This window comes from Hemiscyllium ocellatum, chromosome 12, assembly GCF_020745735.1.
Source record: "Hemiscyllium ocellatum isolate sHemOce1 chromosome 12, sHemOce1.pat.X.cur, whole genome shotgun sequence".
NCBI lineage: Eukaryota > Metazoa > Chordata > Chondrichthyes > Orectolobiformes > Hemiscylliidae > Hemiscyllium > Hemiscyllium ocellatum.
This window is the reverse complement of record NC_083412.1, coordinates 39,484,056-39,499,053: the sequence shown is the minus strand read 5'-3', so window position 1 is coordinate 39,499,053 and position 14,998 is coordinate 39,484,056. Positions and strand designations below refer to the sequence as shown.

The window sequence follows — 14,998 nt, the reverse complement described above, 5'->3', positions numbered from 1 at the left end:
TACTTCGCAAGATTGAATGTGGCTGAGATAAGACTTGGTTAGTGTGGCATTCGATCTGTAATATTACAGAAAAACATAAAACAATCTGAGAATAGACTTGAAAGATTGTGTGTCAGAAAGCATTTGGTATATTCATTAAAGAGATTACATGCAACAAGACTATCGTAATGTATATTTGTGAAATTTTTCAAAATTGTTGTTTTTCTCACAGCACAGTCATATGATTAATAAAACACTTTCAATTATGATCTTCCTCTACTGAGCACAAAACATTTTTAAAATGGTGCTTGATATATAATTAACGGAAACTATGATTCATAATTATGAAATTTGAATCAATATTTATTTCACCTAATTTATTGTTATCATCTTGACATTTTACAACAATAATATTCGTGTAACGTTCTTTTGATAAAAATGAGTTCACAAGACTCTACACATCTAACCATAGTCACAGAATCACAGACTTGTTAGAGTGCAGAAGGAGACCATTTGGTCCATCTCTCCGAATGAGCATCTCATCTGGTGCTGTTCTCTTGCTTTCTCCTGATTATCCTGCAAATTGTTCCTATTCAACTAATTGGCTTATTCCTTTTTGAATGCCTCTATTGAATCTGCCTGCATCAGACTCTTAGGCAATGCAGTCCAGCCCTTAACAACTCAATTACATTAATTATTTTTTTCCTTATAATCACCTTAATTCATTCACAGCCTTTGGACTGACTAATTTGTGATCAAGATTCAATCTTGGCAGAGCACGGTAAAGTTTGCAAAGATCTGATTATTTTTCTCTATATAGGTAATCTGTGTGACGTAGATGGGGCGAGCGATGATGATATGTCATCTGTAAGCCAAGTTAATGGTCAACATCAGTTTCCACCATGTTCCAGTTCAATTCCTTGTAACTCCACAACTTCTTCTCCTGGTTTTTGGATCAACTGCCTCAACAGAAAAAACACAGGGAGGTTAGTGAGGAAAGGTCTTCGGCAATTAAGGTCAGCAAGCACTGAAAATTATTGCTTTTATCATCTTTTGTTTTAACATGACAGATAATCCACCCTTTAGAGGATCTGTCTGACTTGTTTAATTTCCAAGGGATAAGACTCAGATGCATTCTACTACTGAGCATTCTGCCCTGACAACATCGTTGCCCAGTCAATGAAGGTGAAAATGACCCAAAGTTTCTGCTCAAAGGTCTGACCCTCAAGCTGACCAACTAACAGATCTATGTAGAGTTGTGACATACAAATCAGAATATAGTCACCAATGGTACTTCACAACAGTTTTAAACAGATACTGAAAGATGTACTATTTGCACAAAATATCGTTTTTCAGTTGGTATGTCTTTGTGGTGATGTACACAACCACATTACGTTTTTCAGTAATTTTCCTTTTCCTTTTAATGTGGGCAATCAGGCTAAATCTTTTTAACTAAACTTTTAATGCTCTATCCAACTATTGTGTTTGGGAGAATATGTATTTAGCAATATCATTGGTGCATTAAATCATAACTAATCCCTTGCTTAAGTCGTATATTCGTAAAATGGGATCTCCACACAGTTTAAAATACCAGTAACTCTCCTTAACACAGGCAATTAAGTAAGATTGCAGGAACAGAACAAGAAATATTGATTAAAATTCATTATCTAAACTATATATAACCATATGCATGGAACCAAAAATATTTATTATTAAAATTTACACAGATACAATCAGACATGCCATTACTTAACATTCAAATGAACTGAAGTTAACTAAGAAAAATGCAGCATTAATATTTCAAAATGCAACCTTCACTGTAGAGCATCAAGCAATCGATTAACAATGTGCAACCATCCCAACACGATTGGAATAGTGGACACTCACTATTTCACAACCATGTGACTTATCAATTAAATTCCTGAAGTGATTAATTTGCCAGACAGGTTGTTAATCAGGACAACAATAATTCACACCAGATTTCATCATTAACAGGAAAATAATGATGTATAAAGAGTTATTATTTAAAAATTGTAAAAATGAATGATTAATTATTGGATTTAAGCTATACTTCCTTTAAACCCCAGGCATTCACACAGTCATTCATGAATAAATCAGACAAAAACAGATGCTGTGACATAAATATTATTGGTGAAAAAATATACACAAGATAAAATAAGCCCTGCTGCCTCACAGTGGCAGGGACCTGGGTTCGATTGCAGCCTTGGGCAACTGTTTGTGTGGAGTTTGCACATTCTCCCCGTGTCTGCGTGGGTTTCCTCTGGATGCTCCTGTTTCCTCCCACAATCCAAAGATGTGCAGGTTGGGTGAATTGGCCATACTAAATTGTCCATAGTGTTCAGGGATGTGTAGGCGAGGTGCATTAGTCTAGGGAAAGGTAGAGTATTGGGGAATGGGTCTGAGTGAGTTACTGTTTGGAGGGTCAGGTGTGGACTTGTTGGGCCAAATAGCCTAGTTCCACATTGTAGGGATTCTGTGATAAATCAAAGTCTGGAATGCAAGGGTGGGAAGAGTTTTTTTTTGTGTCAGATCTGTTGATTCCGAACAATTCTGGATCAGTGGTGCTGGAAGAGCACAGCAGTTCAGGCAGCATCCAACGAGCAGCGAAATCGACATTTCGGGCAAAAGCCCTTCATCAGGAATAAAGGCAGTGATCTGGAAGCATGGAGAGGTGGGGAGAGAGTAGCATAGAGTACAATGGGTGAGTGGGGGAGGAGATGAAGGTGATAGGTCAGGGAAGAGAGGGTGGAGTGGATAGGTGGAAAAGAAGATAGGCAGGTCGGACAAGTCCGGACAAGTCATGGGGAGAGTGCTGAACTGGAAGTTTGAAACTAGAATGAGGCGGGGAAGGGGAAATGAGGAAGCTGTTGAAGTCCACATTGATACCCTGGGGTTGAAGTGTTCTGAGGCGGAAGATGAGGCGTTCTTCCTCCAGGCCTCTGGTGGTGAGGGAACGGCGGTGAAGGAGGCCCAGGACCTCCATGTCCTCGGCAGAGTGGGAGGGGGAGTTGAAATGTTGGGCCACGGGGCGGTGTGGTTGATTGGTGCGGGTATCTCAGAGATGTTCCCTGAAGCGCTCTGCTATGAGGCGCCCAGTCTCCCCAGTGTAGAGGAGACCGCATCGGGAGCAACGGATACAATAAATGATATTAGTGGATGTGCAGGTAAAACTTTGATGGATGTGGAAGGCTCCTTTCGGGCCTTGGATAGAGGTGAGGGAGGAGGTGTGGGCACAGGTTTTACAGTTCCTGCGGTGGCAGGGGAAAGTGCTTGATTCTGAACAATGATGACATCTTGGTGGTCACAGAGGCATGGTTGATCTTTAATTCAGGTGGACTGAGGTCCTTTATTATATCAGAATTCTTTCTTTTTAGTGTATCTAGACAATCACAGTTCTATGACAAAGTTAAAAATCACACAACATCAGGTTATAGTCCAACAGGCTTATTTGGAAGCAGTGGCGTTCGAAGCGCTGCTCCTTCATCAGGGAACTAGTGGGGCAGGATGTGTAGGACACAGGAATTTATGGGAAAAGATCAAAGCATCACACAACTGATGCAATGTATGGACCAAACCTAGATCGCTGTTAAGTCTTTAATCACTTAGAATGGGGATACAGTTTTAATCCATTAATGTGTAAATCCCAGAACTTCGTTCATGTCACATTTCTGAGATAACAAGGTTCCTTATAAAAAAAAGGTGACATCTCAGCTCAGACAACGCAGTAAAGGTGTGAGGTTAGAGCCTGTTTGTAGCCTAACCTTGAGTCAGACTGGTTCTTTTTCCAGAGTAAGAATTGATAAAATGTCATATGGACTGACTGCCTATAGGTTGTGTGCTTTTTGGATTTACATATTAATGAATCGAAACCTACATTCCCATTCTAATTGATTAAAGACTTAATAGCGATCTAGATTTGTTCAGTACATCGCATTAGTTGTATGACACTTTGATCTTTTACCATAAATTCTGTGTCCTATGATCCTGCCCCACTAGCTACTTCCAAATAAACCTGTTCGACTATAACCTGGTGTTGTGTGATTTTTAACTTTGTCCCCGCCAGTCCAACACCGTCACCTCCACATCAGTTCTATGACAAACAGCAGCTGAACCAATCTAAGGGCTGTTGTTAGGCAATTTTTCTCTTTACTCAAATATCTCTGGTGCAGCGTTTTGTCATAAAGTATCATCTCAATGCTTAAAAAAAACTGATCTTTTGTAGCTAAAGGGTAAACTGCACAATCCCATTTGACCTTCAAGTTGCAAAAAAATCTCTCCCAGAATCATTTGCTATCTAACAGTGCCCAACTTGCACTTTCCAGTTTGTAGTTCAAAAGTCCCTTGCACACTAAAACATAGACAATCACTGTAAAATGTACTATCAGCAATCTAGAAACCATGTACATGTGACTTTAAGCTTGAAGTATGAGTAACTGTTAAGATCCCCACAGACACTAGCAACCTTTGAGAAGAGAGAAATTCCTCAGCAGCCAACAAAAAAGCAAGATTTCACATTTCAAGACCTTTGTAATAACGAAGAAACCAAATATCAAATATCAAATAGATAAAACATCACTAAACAGGTCACGAACATGAAACCAAAGAGAATGATCAGTTATGCACTGAACAACATAACTGAAATATATCTTAGCAAACACTTTTATTCGACATCACACTTGCGGCTGATATGTAGCATGACAAGAATAGTCCCATTGTCGCTCCCAGTTTTTCAGATGCTCTTCAGTTTTCTCCATCATGTTAGATCAAAGCCTTCAGTCTCCTTGGACACTCATTCCTCTACGGAATACCACAGAAACTTTCCATTCTACACATCTTCAAGAGTTCCATCTATTATGTTCCTTCTCTTTTTAACAGAATCTAAACCCTCCTGAGCTTCCTGTGTGGTTGTTAGCAAAACCAGTCTATCTATTTTACCATCGCAGTATCTCCTTTGTCTTCACATGTCAAGATTCCTGATGAAGGGCTTATGCCCGAAACGTCGAATTTCCTGTTCCTTGGATGCTGCCAGACCTGCTGTGCTTTAACCAGCAACACATTTTCAGCTTTCACATGTCAAGAAACAGCTTTCATATTTTCTTTGAGATACAGTGAAAAGGAGGTTACAATTGCACCCAACCCTCAATGGATTTTGATTTGAGTTTCTCTCCTATGGCAACCAGAACACACAGGTACATCTCTGAGCAAAGGTGTCAATCACCACCCTCTTTTACAGAAAGTTTTATTTCACCTTAACAGGAGACATTTGAACACATAACTACTTTGCAACTTCTTACCGTCTAAAAGGACAAAGGCAGCAAAGACATAGGAACACTGTCACCTGTATGTTCATCTCTAACTACTCACCATCCTGACATAAAAATATATAATAATTCTTCCACTCTTGTTGGGATAAATTCCAGAAACACACACCCCACCAAATGCATTGTGGGTCTCCCTACACAAAAATGGACTGCAGTGGTTCAAGAAGGCATCTTGCCAGCTCCTTCTCAAAGGCTATTGGGAAATTAGAAATCTGAAACCTGAAATGTGAGCAAGTTTGAAGTGGTTGAAACATCTTTGGAATGGTTTGAACTCACAATTAGGATTAAAAGTCTATCTTTCTATTAAACAGGCCCATTGATAAAGGAGTATTGCACCGACGTCCATTCGCTCCCAGAAGCATTGCAGATCTGAAAATTGGGCACCTCGTTAAATTCTCCCGACCTGCAGGGAAAATCAGCAAAGGATTGATTAAATACTTGGGTCACTTACCAGGTCGACAGGAAGCATACCTGGGTGTGGAACTGGAAGGCGACGAAGTAGGACGGCATAATGGAACATTTGAAGGAGTTCGTTATTTCATTTGGTATGTTTGACATTCCAACCTTTTGATCTGAAGCAAAATACATTCAAAGACTGCATGTTTCACTGACATGTTTACTTTTCTCAAATAGTAGAGTTAACACATAAACATGTATCATATTTATGGTGAACTTCTGTAAAGTAACTATTTCTGAATATTTAGCTTGGCCATGTTACTGATGGTGAAACAAAGTTGTTAAAAACATCATATCAATGCCACCTACAAATTCAGAATGACTATTAGCTCTCAGGGGGACATAATATTTCATTTCATTTTGCATATTTGCACAAGCTACTCTTGTGCCATTTCTGAACACTAGATAATATCAGTAATCTCAATAATGATTCTATTGGAGTGTCTAATCTAATCTTGCAGTACAGAATTCAATTTGAACAGTTAACCATGATAGCCCCACAGTGATCTTCATTAAAATCTTGAAGACTGTATCCTTTGAAATCAAATAGACAACTCAAAGTATAACAGTTTACAATTTGACATTGTCAACAATTCATTTCCTTGGAGTTTGGAGAATAGCTGTCTAACCACTGTAAGGAAGACTCTGTGATATTATCTCCAAGTAACTGTGAACTCCTTTGCCATTGTATCCTGGCAAGGTTAACATGGGCCTCTCTTTAATCTTGAACAAGCACGTCACCCAGGATTCTGCCAGGTAGATATTAAACCAGGTAATATCACTCTAAATTAAAATTAGTACTCCAAAATTAAAAACAAATCTTACAAACATAAAAATTGTGATGGTTATAACCTAAATAGGTCCTAATGGTAACGGAGACTAATCTTAGAAGTTGGATGTATAATACAAGTTGCACATATAGTATCAGCACATGTTCATAGGGACAAGAGTCTTCTATTTTAATACATTTGATGAAATATCCAGTTCATTTCATTTAGCTTGACACCTCAGTTTTAAAGTGCTTTGATGTTGAGCAATATTTTGGAAGTTTTTATTACAATATAACAAATCTTACAAATTTTTGGATTATAGTATATTAATTTGCACTGTTGTTTTGATAAGTACAATGAGATTAACACATCATTCTGCATCCTTACATTATCAATTATTGAGGAACTGATAGTGATCACAAGAATTGAGCAACCCGTAGTCATTTGATAATCCTGTGGAACAGGAATGTTATAATCACAAAGAATGGGAACCATGTCTAATGAAATACCATGAGTTCTACAGAAAACAGATTGTCTCTGATGAGTGCCAGTTGTACTAAGGCTGAAAGGTGAACCAGTTTTTCCAAAGATTTTTTAGAGGTTGACAAACCCTGTAGCAATGCAGTAGTTTGCAAGATCTTAGTTTTAAAAGACTGGAGGCAGAACATGACCAAAGCATGTTCAAGAAAAATATCTTTTGCTGATGGTTTATCCAACATTCCAATAATATAAGTAGTTAGATTGATGCTGAGTAAAATATAATTACAGCAATGTTTTGAACTAGGTTTTTCATTGCTTAAGTTAAATTCCCAAGTGGAAGATAGGTTGTCTGCCATTATCCTAGCTGGAAAAGTTTAGCTGAAGAGATATGAAGCATAAATACAACCTAATTGAAACAGATGTCTACATGACTTGATTCAAGATCTTTCGTGGACCATGTACAATTCCATGATGCTAGTGGTCCAACTTAATGTATAAAAGCAGAAAAGCTGCTGCAAAGATAGAGAGGTGCTAAGTTCAGACATACTAATGTTTGCAATGACACACAGTATTCTTACCCCAAAGATATTCAGGTGAAAATCTTATTGACACCTTTGATGACGATAACCAACTCTTCCAACACAATATAACTCAGGTTCATTACAGTGGTTTAACTGTCATTTTCTTCTTTCTTCATAGTAAATTGAACAAAGGTGTCTTTGTCAACTTCAATAAAGTTATTATGGCGTGGGAGTAGAAAGGAAGGAAAATAACTTCTGAAGTGAAAAACAAAAGAAACCACCGTCTTTCTACCTGGACCTAGAATTTCTTCAATTGTAAAATTGTGAATTTATACTTCTCAGAGACAGGGATGTCATACGCCTCATTTTATCTTGTTTGTAGAAGAGGCTAAACTGGACTCAGTGAAACTTCTCTGTTCTTGCAAGAATACCAGCGATCGAGTTACAACAATTTGTGGGAGAATTGGAGTTGGATTAAAATTAGTCCCTGAATTGTTTGAAGTATAATTTCAAATATGCCAAACTAGCAATGTAGTAAAAAAGCTAACAACCCAATTGCAATGTCTATCATATGTAAAATGACAGGGGTTTTGTAAATTAAGCTGCGGTCATCTCCAATTTTCCTGTTTGCATGAGAGAAGAAAACTCATGAAGTACATGAAAACCAATGGGTGCAAAGGTTGGCTATGCAATCTGAGCAGACCCAGAAGCAAACATCCTTGGAAAATATTGAATATATGAAGACTTATGCTTATTGGTTCAAATTAAATAACATGCTTCAGTAAACTGCCCTCTCATTTCCAGAGATATCCCTGATACCTAGCATTATTCTTACCTTTGTTGCAATCTCCATAACAACTGGAAACTTTCAAATTGAAATTTGAGCTTTTAATTATTAGCTAAAAGAGTGCCACACAAGAATAATATTTTGCTGTGACAAATGCAGAATTGGCACTCTTACTACTAAACACAATTTTCTTTTCATTGGTATCTGATATATTAAATTACTGAACAAAATAGGCTCATTTATACTTTTAATGACAGGCTAAAATTTGTTACATTAGTCTCTTAAATGAGCATTCAATCCTTCTTCAATCAATCCCAAGTGAGTTACAGTTCCTTTTCTTTTCCAAATGTTATTTTCCACAGTGTGAGTTTTACTATGGTTTCTCCATCTAATTTCAGTCGCACAAGCCCTTTAACCTCGATTAAACTGCATACAAACTCAGTCTTCAAACTGAACTTGAGCTCCCACTTTCAGTCCACATGGTGAACAATAGGATCATTATTTTCTCTGCTTAAGGTGAAGGTATGACTACCCATCTCCTTTGATTTTTTTCCTTTCAGTTGGCTGCAACCCCACAATTGAAACTCTCCCAGTGTGTGATATTCCTGAGTTTACAGGAATGAGTATAACCATGTTCTTTCAATGGCTTCCTCTATTCTTTTCTCCATTGCAAAGGACAATACATGAGCATTTCTACTTGTATGCAAAAGTAATCTGCTATCTCAGATTTCACTGGCCTTTCACCTTTGATAAAAAAAGGGTTATGTTAGCACAACTGTTTACAAATTAATTTCAATAACGTCTTATTGCTTTTGGGAAACTAGGAGTTTTGGACTTAGAAATAGCTGTCATCATTCCCAAAGGTAAATTCCTTGCATAGTCCCCTCAACAAAATAGTCTGAGCTCTCCTTTGATCTTTTAAAAATTTAAAGCACACAGATTTAATGTCAGATAGGCTTAGGCATAAATCATATTGCCTCTTTGATTTCCCCTAAAATTTAATACTACAGTCCCAAACTTCAACATTCTTATCAGTGAAAATGTATCATCCTAAAAATATAACAATCCTATTGTGACATCCTCTAAACTAGTTCATGTTAGTACTCAACATTCAGCTCCCCCCGCTCCCCAAACCCATTCAAAGTGACATTTTTTACCCTAATCTCCCTTACGGTTGGAAGCTGTTCACTCTTCTAATTTGTACTTCACCCTGATACTTGTTTTTTTTACCTAGAGCTTTATTTTAAAGAGCATTATCCCCTTTTCTGTTTGAATTTTTAAACTTTTCTTTATTTGCATTGTCTGATATCCACAGTCAAGGGTGGGTGCATTGGATCTTCCAAGGTAATTCCCTTTATATCCTTCAACCAGCAGAGACACATACTTTTTCTGTTCCTGAACTTACAGCATGCTTACAAACAATTGAGAGATAAATTGCTTACCATTCCAACAATATTCAACCATTATGTGCTACACTCTGCATTTGTGCATCAAGTCATATCTGCAGTTTCACCTCCTACTATTAAAACGTTTCAGAGTCTACAGTTTTCTATACCTGTATGTACATCACCATGACTGAATACTAAGGAAAGCTTTTCAGAGGCAAAAATAGAAGAGGTTCATGAGTATTTAATAATCATACTGATGATAATTCCCTCAGATACCTAACTGCAACTTTGCATTTTCTGTTACCTGCAAAATCACTTGTTTCCAATAAACTGCAGCATAAATTCCAATTCTCCTTCTTTACTCAAATAGTGAATTTTTTTCCCCAAAATGCCATGTGCTATTCATGATAAGATATTCAGAATGATGGAAATTTGTGTCATTATGTACTGTCCTTCAGGTTTCCAGGCAATCAATTACAAATTATTTTTCTGAGCAGACTCTCCAAGAATCGATCAGGCATCACTGAATACCAACTATTGCAGATGGAAAATTACTGAATAAACTGGATTTGTAACAGCAAGGCAGATTTTCATATATGAATCATGCCAGTGTGATTTCAAGATTTTCATAGAATAGAACATCTTTGGCACCATTTTGTTTTCTGACCATCTCATTTCTTCTGCCTTTCAGCTTTTCTCTATTGTAAACATCCTTGAGCATAGACTACATCACAAAGAAAAAACATATTTAGCATATTCCCTGGTGTGGTTGTGCTATTTAAGCTTTGTACTCGAAATGGAATGACACTTCAGATCGTGACCCTACACAATTAAACTGAGAAAATGCGTGGCCATGAAATCATCCCTGGTGTGACCAATACAACTTGATTGACAACAGAGGAGTCATTTGTCCACTATTTTATCATTGAAATTATTTCAACACATTTTGGATGACATTTTCCATACATAAATATGATGCTCTGTTTGTCTTGATGTCATTTATTTAATGTTAAATTCAATTTGTTTAAAGGAATTTAATGTCTGAACTGTGAGTAAATGAACGATTATTGGTTAATTGTTACTCAGTGTTTTTTTCTAAGTCAATAAAGGAGGTGCATTGAATGCTGGTTTTTGAAGGAGTTTTGTTTTAACCTGCAAGTCGCATCCAATACCTATTCAATATCTGATCTGCAAATAAGAACATTAAACCCAATTTTGACTTGGGGCATCAACAGACTGGGTGGAAACCAGTGCAGATCTTGACAGAATCAGGCTTCAGAAATTATAACTCCTGGGCCTTATCTGCATCACTCCATCAAATTTTCCCATTGAAAACTGTGAACTCAGACACCAGGAGGTCACCACCATAGAACCAAGGAATGTTTATGGTGCATGGATAAAGTAAGGGCAACAACTTTGCAGCAATAATGCTCCAATAATATGAATTGAGTTGTTTGTATTTTTGCAATTGAGAACAGTTTCATTTTATAAGCAATACCCTTGGGTCACCTCAAGTCCAAGATGGCGGCAGAATAGCAGTGCAACATGTGGGCTCTGTCCACATTACTTTTTATTGCTCTTTGTATGCTTTTTAAAAATGTTTCCGTTTTTAATGGTACCTTACATTCTTCTAACTACTTGGATAGAAGATGTCTTCTCTTGGCCCAGACTCAGAGATGAAAGGCCTAGTGGGCGGTTTCCATTGTGGTGTTCTCCCAAAGTGGCTACCTTGTCCACGACGGGTGGTCTTGTTATGGTGTGGAGGTCTAGCCCTGGTGTGGAGGATTTCTTTGGCAGCTTCCACGAAATTCCAGTAGCCCAGTGTGAAGGTCAAGTCTCAGTACAGAGGTCTCAACTTGGCATGGAGGTACTGCTCTTGCTTTATAGACAGCTTCCAGGTCTTCCAGCGACCCACCATGGAGGTTGAGGCCTACCATGGAGGTCTCATCTTGGGTGGTCTTGGCCTGACACTGCATTCTGATTTCAGCCTGGTTTTCCATCATACCTGAACCCAGAGCCATAAATTGAACTGTGATGAACTTTTACTTTTATCTCTTATTTATGACTAAGTGCAATGGCATGCAACTTATAAAACTTTTCACTTTATTTCTTCTTGCAAAAGTACATGTGACAATAAATTGCTATTCTATTCAACTTGTTTCATGTTACTTTTTCTTCAGGATGGGTAAAGGGGTCAAGACTCCACAAATCAAGAGTAGCAATTAAGTCAAGGAAAAATGTAAAGAATATCAGTGTAATGATTTTTCTTCCAATGAGTAAACACAATTCTATTTCATCCTTAATGTAGTTCAGTGGGCATCCCTGAGTACAGAGAAGTGCTAGTGGCAGCAGATTCAATAGTTAGAGGAATGGGTGGAGATTCTGTGGTTGCAAATGGGACTCCCAGAAGGTATGTTGCCTCCCAGGTGCCAGCGTTCAGGGTGTCTCTGATCAAGTCTAGAAGATTGTGAAGGGTAAAGGCGAGCAGCCAGAAGTCATCGTGCACATTGGCACCAATGATGTAGCTAGGCAAAGGGATGAGGACCTAAAAAGTGATTTTGGGGAGTGAGGTTGGAAGCTAAACAGCAGGACGAGCAGAATAGTAATCTCAGGATTGCTGCCAGTGCCTTGTGCTATGGAGGCGAGGAACAGGGAGCGAGTGCAGCTAAACATGTGGTTACAGGTCTGGTGGAGGAGGAAGGGTTTCAGATATACAGATCATTGGGGTGTCTTCTGGGGAGGGTGGGACCTATACATGAAGGACAGATTGCACTTAAACTGGAGAGGCACCAATGTCCTAGGTGGGAGATTTGCTCATGGACTTCGGGAGGATTTTGACCCATTTGGCGGGGGGATGGGAACCAGAGCTACAGATCATGGGTGAAGGTCAGTAACAGGAAAGGAGCAGTCACTTTGTTGGGTGTTTTATATAGACGAGGAGAAAGTGAGAACTGCAGATCAGAGCTGAAAATGTGTTGCTGGAAAAGCACAGCAGGTCAGGCAGCATCCAAGGAACAGAAGATTCGACATTTCGGGCATAAGCCCTTCTTCAGGAATCATTCCCGAAACATCGAATCTCCTATTTCTTGAATGCTGCCTGACCTGCTGCGCTTTTCCAGCAACACATTTTCAGCTCTGTTTTATATAGACCTCCAAATAGCAGCAGAGTGACGGAAGAACAGGTTGGACAGCAGATCTTGGTGTAGATGTAGAGTCAAGATTAGAGTGGTGCTGGAATAGCACAGCAGGTCAGACAGCATCCGAGGAGCAGGATAATCAACGTTTCGGGCAAAAGCTTTTCATCAAGAATGAGGCTGGGAGTCTCAGAGGTGGTGGGATAAATGGGAGGGGGTTGGGGATGGGGAGATGTTTTGGGCAAAAAGCCATTAATCAGGAATGAGACTGGGAGCCTTGAGGGTGGAGAAAGAAATTGAAGGGGGTGGGGTTGGAGAGAAGGTAGCTGAGAGTGCAATAGGCGGATGGAGGTGGGGGCTAAAGGTGATTGGTCGCAGAGGAGGGTGGAGCGGATAGGTGGGAAGGAAGATTGACAGGTGGGATAGGTCATGAGGATGGTGCTGTGCTGGAAGGTTGGAACTGGGGTAAGGTGAGGAGAGGAGAAATGAGGAAACTGGTGAAGTCTCCTCCCCCCACCTTACCCCAGTTCCAACCTTCCAGCACAGCACCATCCTCATGACCTGTCCCACCTGTCTTCCTTCAATCTTCCTTCCCACCTATCCGCTCCACCCTCCTCTGCGACCAATCACCTTTAGCCCCAACCTCCATCCGCCTATTGCACTCTCAGCTACCTTCTCTCCAACCCCACCCCCTCCCATTTCTTTCTCCACCCTCAAGGCTCCCAGTCTCATTCCTGATTAATGGCTTTTGCCCAAAACATCGATTTTCCTGCTTCTCAGATGCTACCTGACCTGCTGTGCTTTTCCAGCATCACTCTAATCGCCAGCATCTGCAGTACCCCGCTTCTGCCAAAGTGTGGATAGAACAGAGCTGTTGTTATGGGTGACTTCAACTTCCACAATATTGATTGAAATCTCCTTAGTAGAGGTGGCCTGGATGGAGCTGATTTTGTCAAGTGTGTCCAGGAGGGATTCCTGACTCAAAATGTTGATCGGCCGACTAGGGGGATGGCCATATTGGATTTGGTTTTAGGCAACGAGCCAGGCCCGGTGTCAGATCTCTTGATGGGAAAGCATTTCAGTGATAGTGACCACAACTGCCTCACCTTTACCATAGCCATGGTGAGGGATAGGAGCAGGCAGTATGGGAAGGTATTTAATTGGGGGAGGGGAAACTATACTAGTATTAGACAGGAGCTGTGGAGTATAAATTGGGAACAATTGTTCTACAGGAAAGGTACAACAGAAATGTGGAGGCTGTTTAAAGAACACTTGTTGCAAGTGTTGGATAACTTTGTCCCACTGAAACAGGCAAGGTGAAGGAGCCTTGGATGACAAGAGCAGAGGAGCTTCTCGTCAAAAGGAAGGAAGCTTACTTAAAGTTGAGGAAGCAAGGATCTGGCACAGCTTCAGAGGATTACAGGGTATCTAGGACAGAACTCAAAAGTGGACTGAGGAGAACTAGGAGGGGGCATGAAAAAGCCTTGGTGAAAAGGATTAGAGAAAACTCAAAGGCATTCTACATCTACATAAGGAATAAGACAATGATCAGAGAGAGGGTAAGGCTGATCAGGGATAGAGGAGTCTGAAGAGGTTGGGGAGGCCCTAAATGAGTTTTTTGCCTCAGTATTCACTAGAGAGAGGGGCTTTGTTGATAGTGAGAACACAGTGGACCAGTTTAATAGACTTGAACAGATTGATATTGAAATTCTGGGAAGCATCAAGGTAGATAAATCCTCAGGGCCAGACCAGATATATCCAAGGTTAGTATGGGAAGCAAGGAATGAGATTCCTGAACCTCTGCGATGATCTCCACGGGAGTAGTACCAGATGATTGGAGGGAGGCGAACCTTGTTCCTCTGTTGAAAAAGGGGAATAGGGAAGTTTCTGGAAAGGATTCTGAGAGACAGGATTTATGACTATTTGGAAAAACATAGTTTGATTAAAGATAGTCAGCATGGTTTTCAGAGGGGCAGGTCATGCCTCACAAGCATTATTGAGATCTTTAAGTTCGTGATGAGACACGTTGATGAAGGTCGAGCAGTGGACATCCTGTGTATGGATTTCAGTAAGGCATTGGATAAGGTTCCCCATGATAGGCTCATTCAGAAAGTTAGGAGTTATGGGATATCGGGAAATTT

General features: G+C 39.7%; 1 protein-coding gene across 2 annotated transcripts in view; it reads left to right on the top strand.

Moving 5' to 3' along the window:
• LOC132820729 (centrosome-associated protein 350) overlaps positions 1 to 10,448 on the top strand; it is a 68,332-nt gene extending 57,884 nt beyond the window's left edge. The window contains exons 10-12 of one of the 2 annotated variants that reach the window (XM_060832999.1): positions 800 to 995; positions 5,633 to 5,866; positions 10,415 to 10,448. In XM_060832999.1, coding sequence (XP_060688982.1) covers positions 800 to 995; positions 5,633 to 5,866; positions 10,415 to 10,430 — 446 coding nt within the window. In that variant the 3' untranslated portion in view covers positions 10,431 to 10,448. Of the gene's footprint in view, positions 1 to 799; positions 996 to 5,632; positions 5,867 to 7,726; positions 8,394 to 10,414 lie in introns of those variants that run through there. The other variant, XM_060832998.1, reaches the window with a different exon arrangement.
• Positions 10,449 to 14,998: the final 4,550 nt, after the last annotated feature.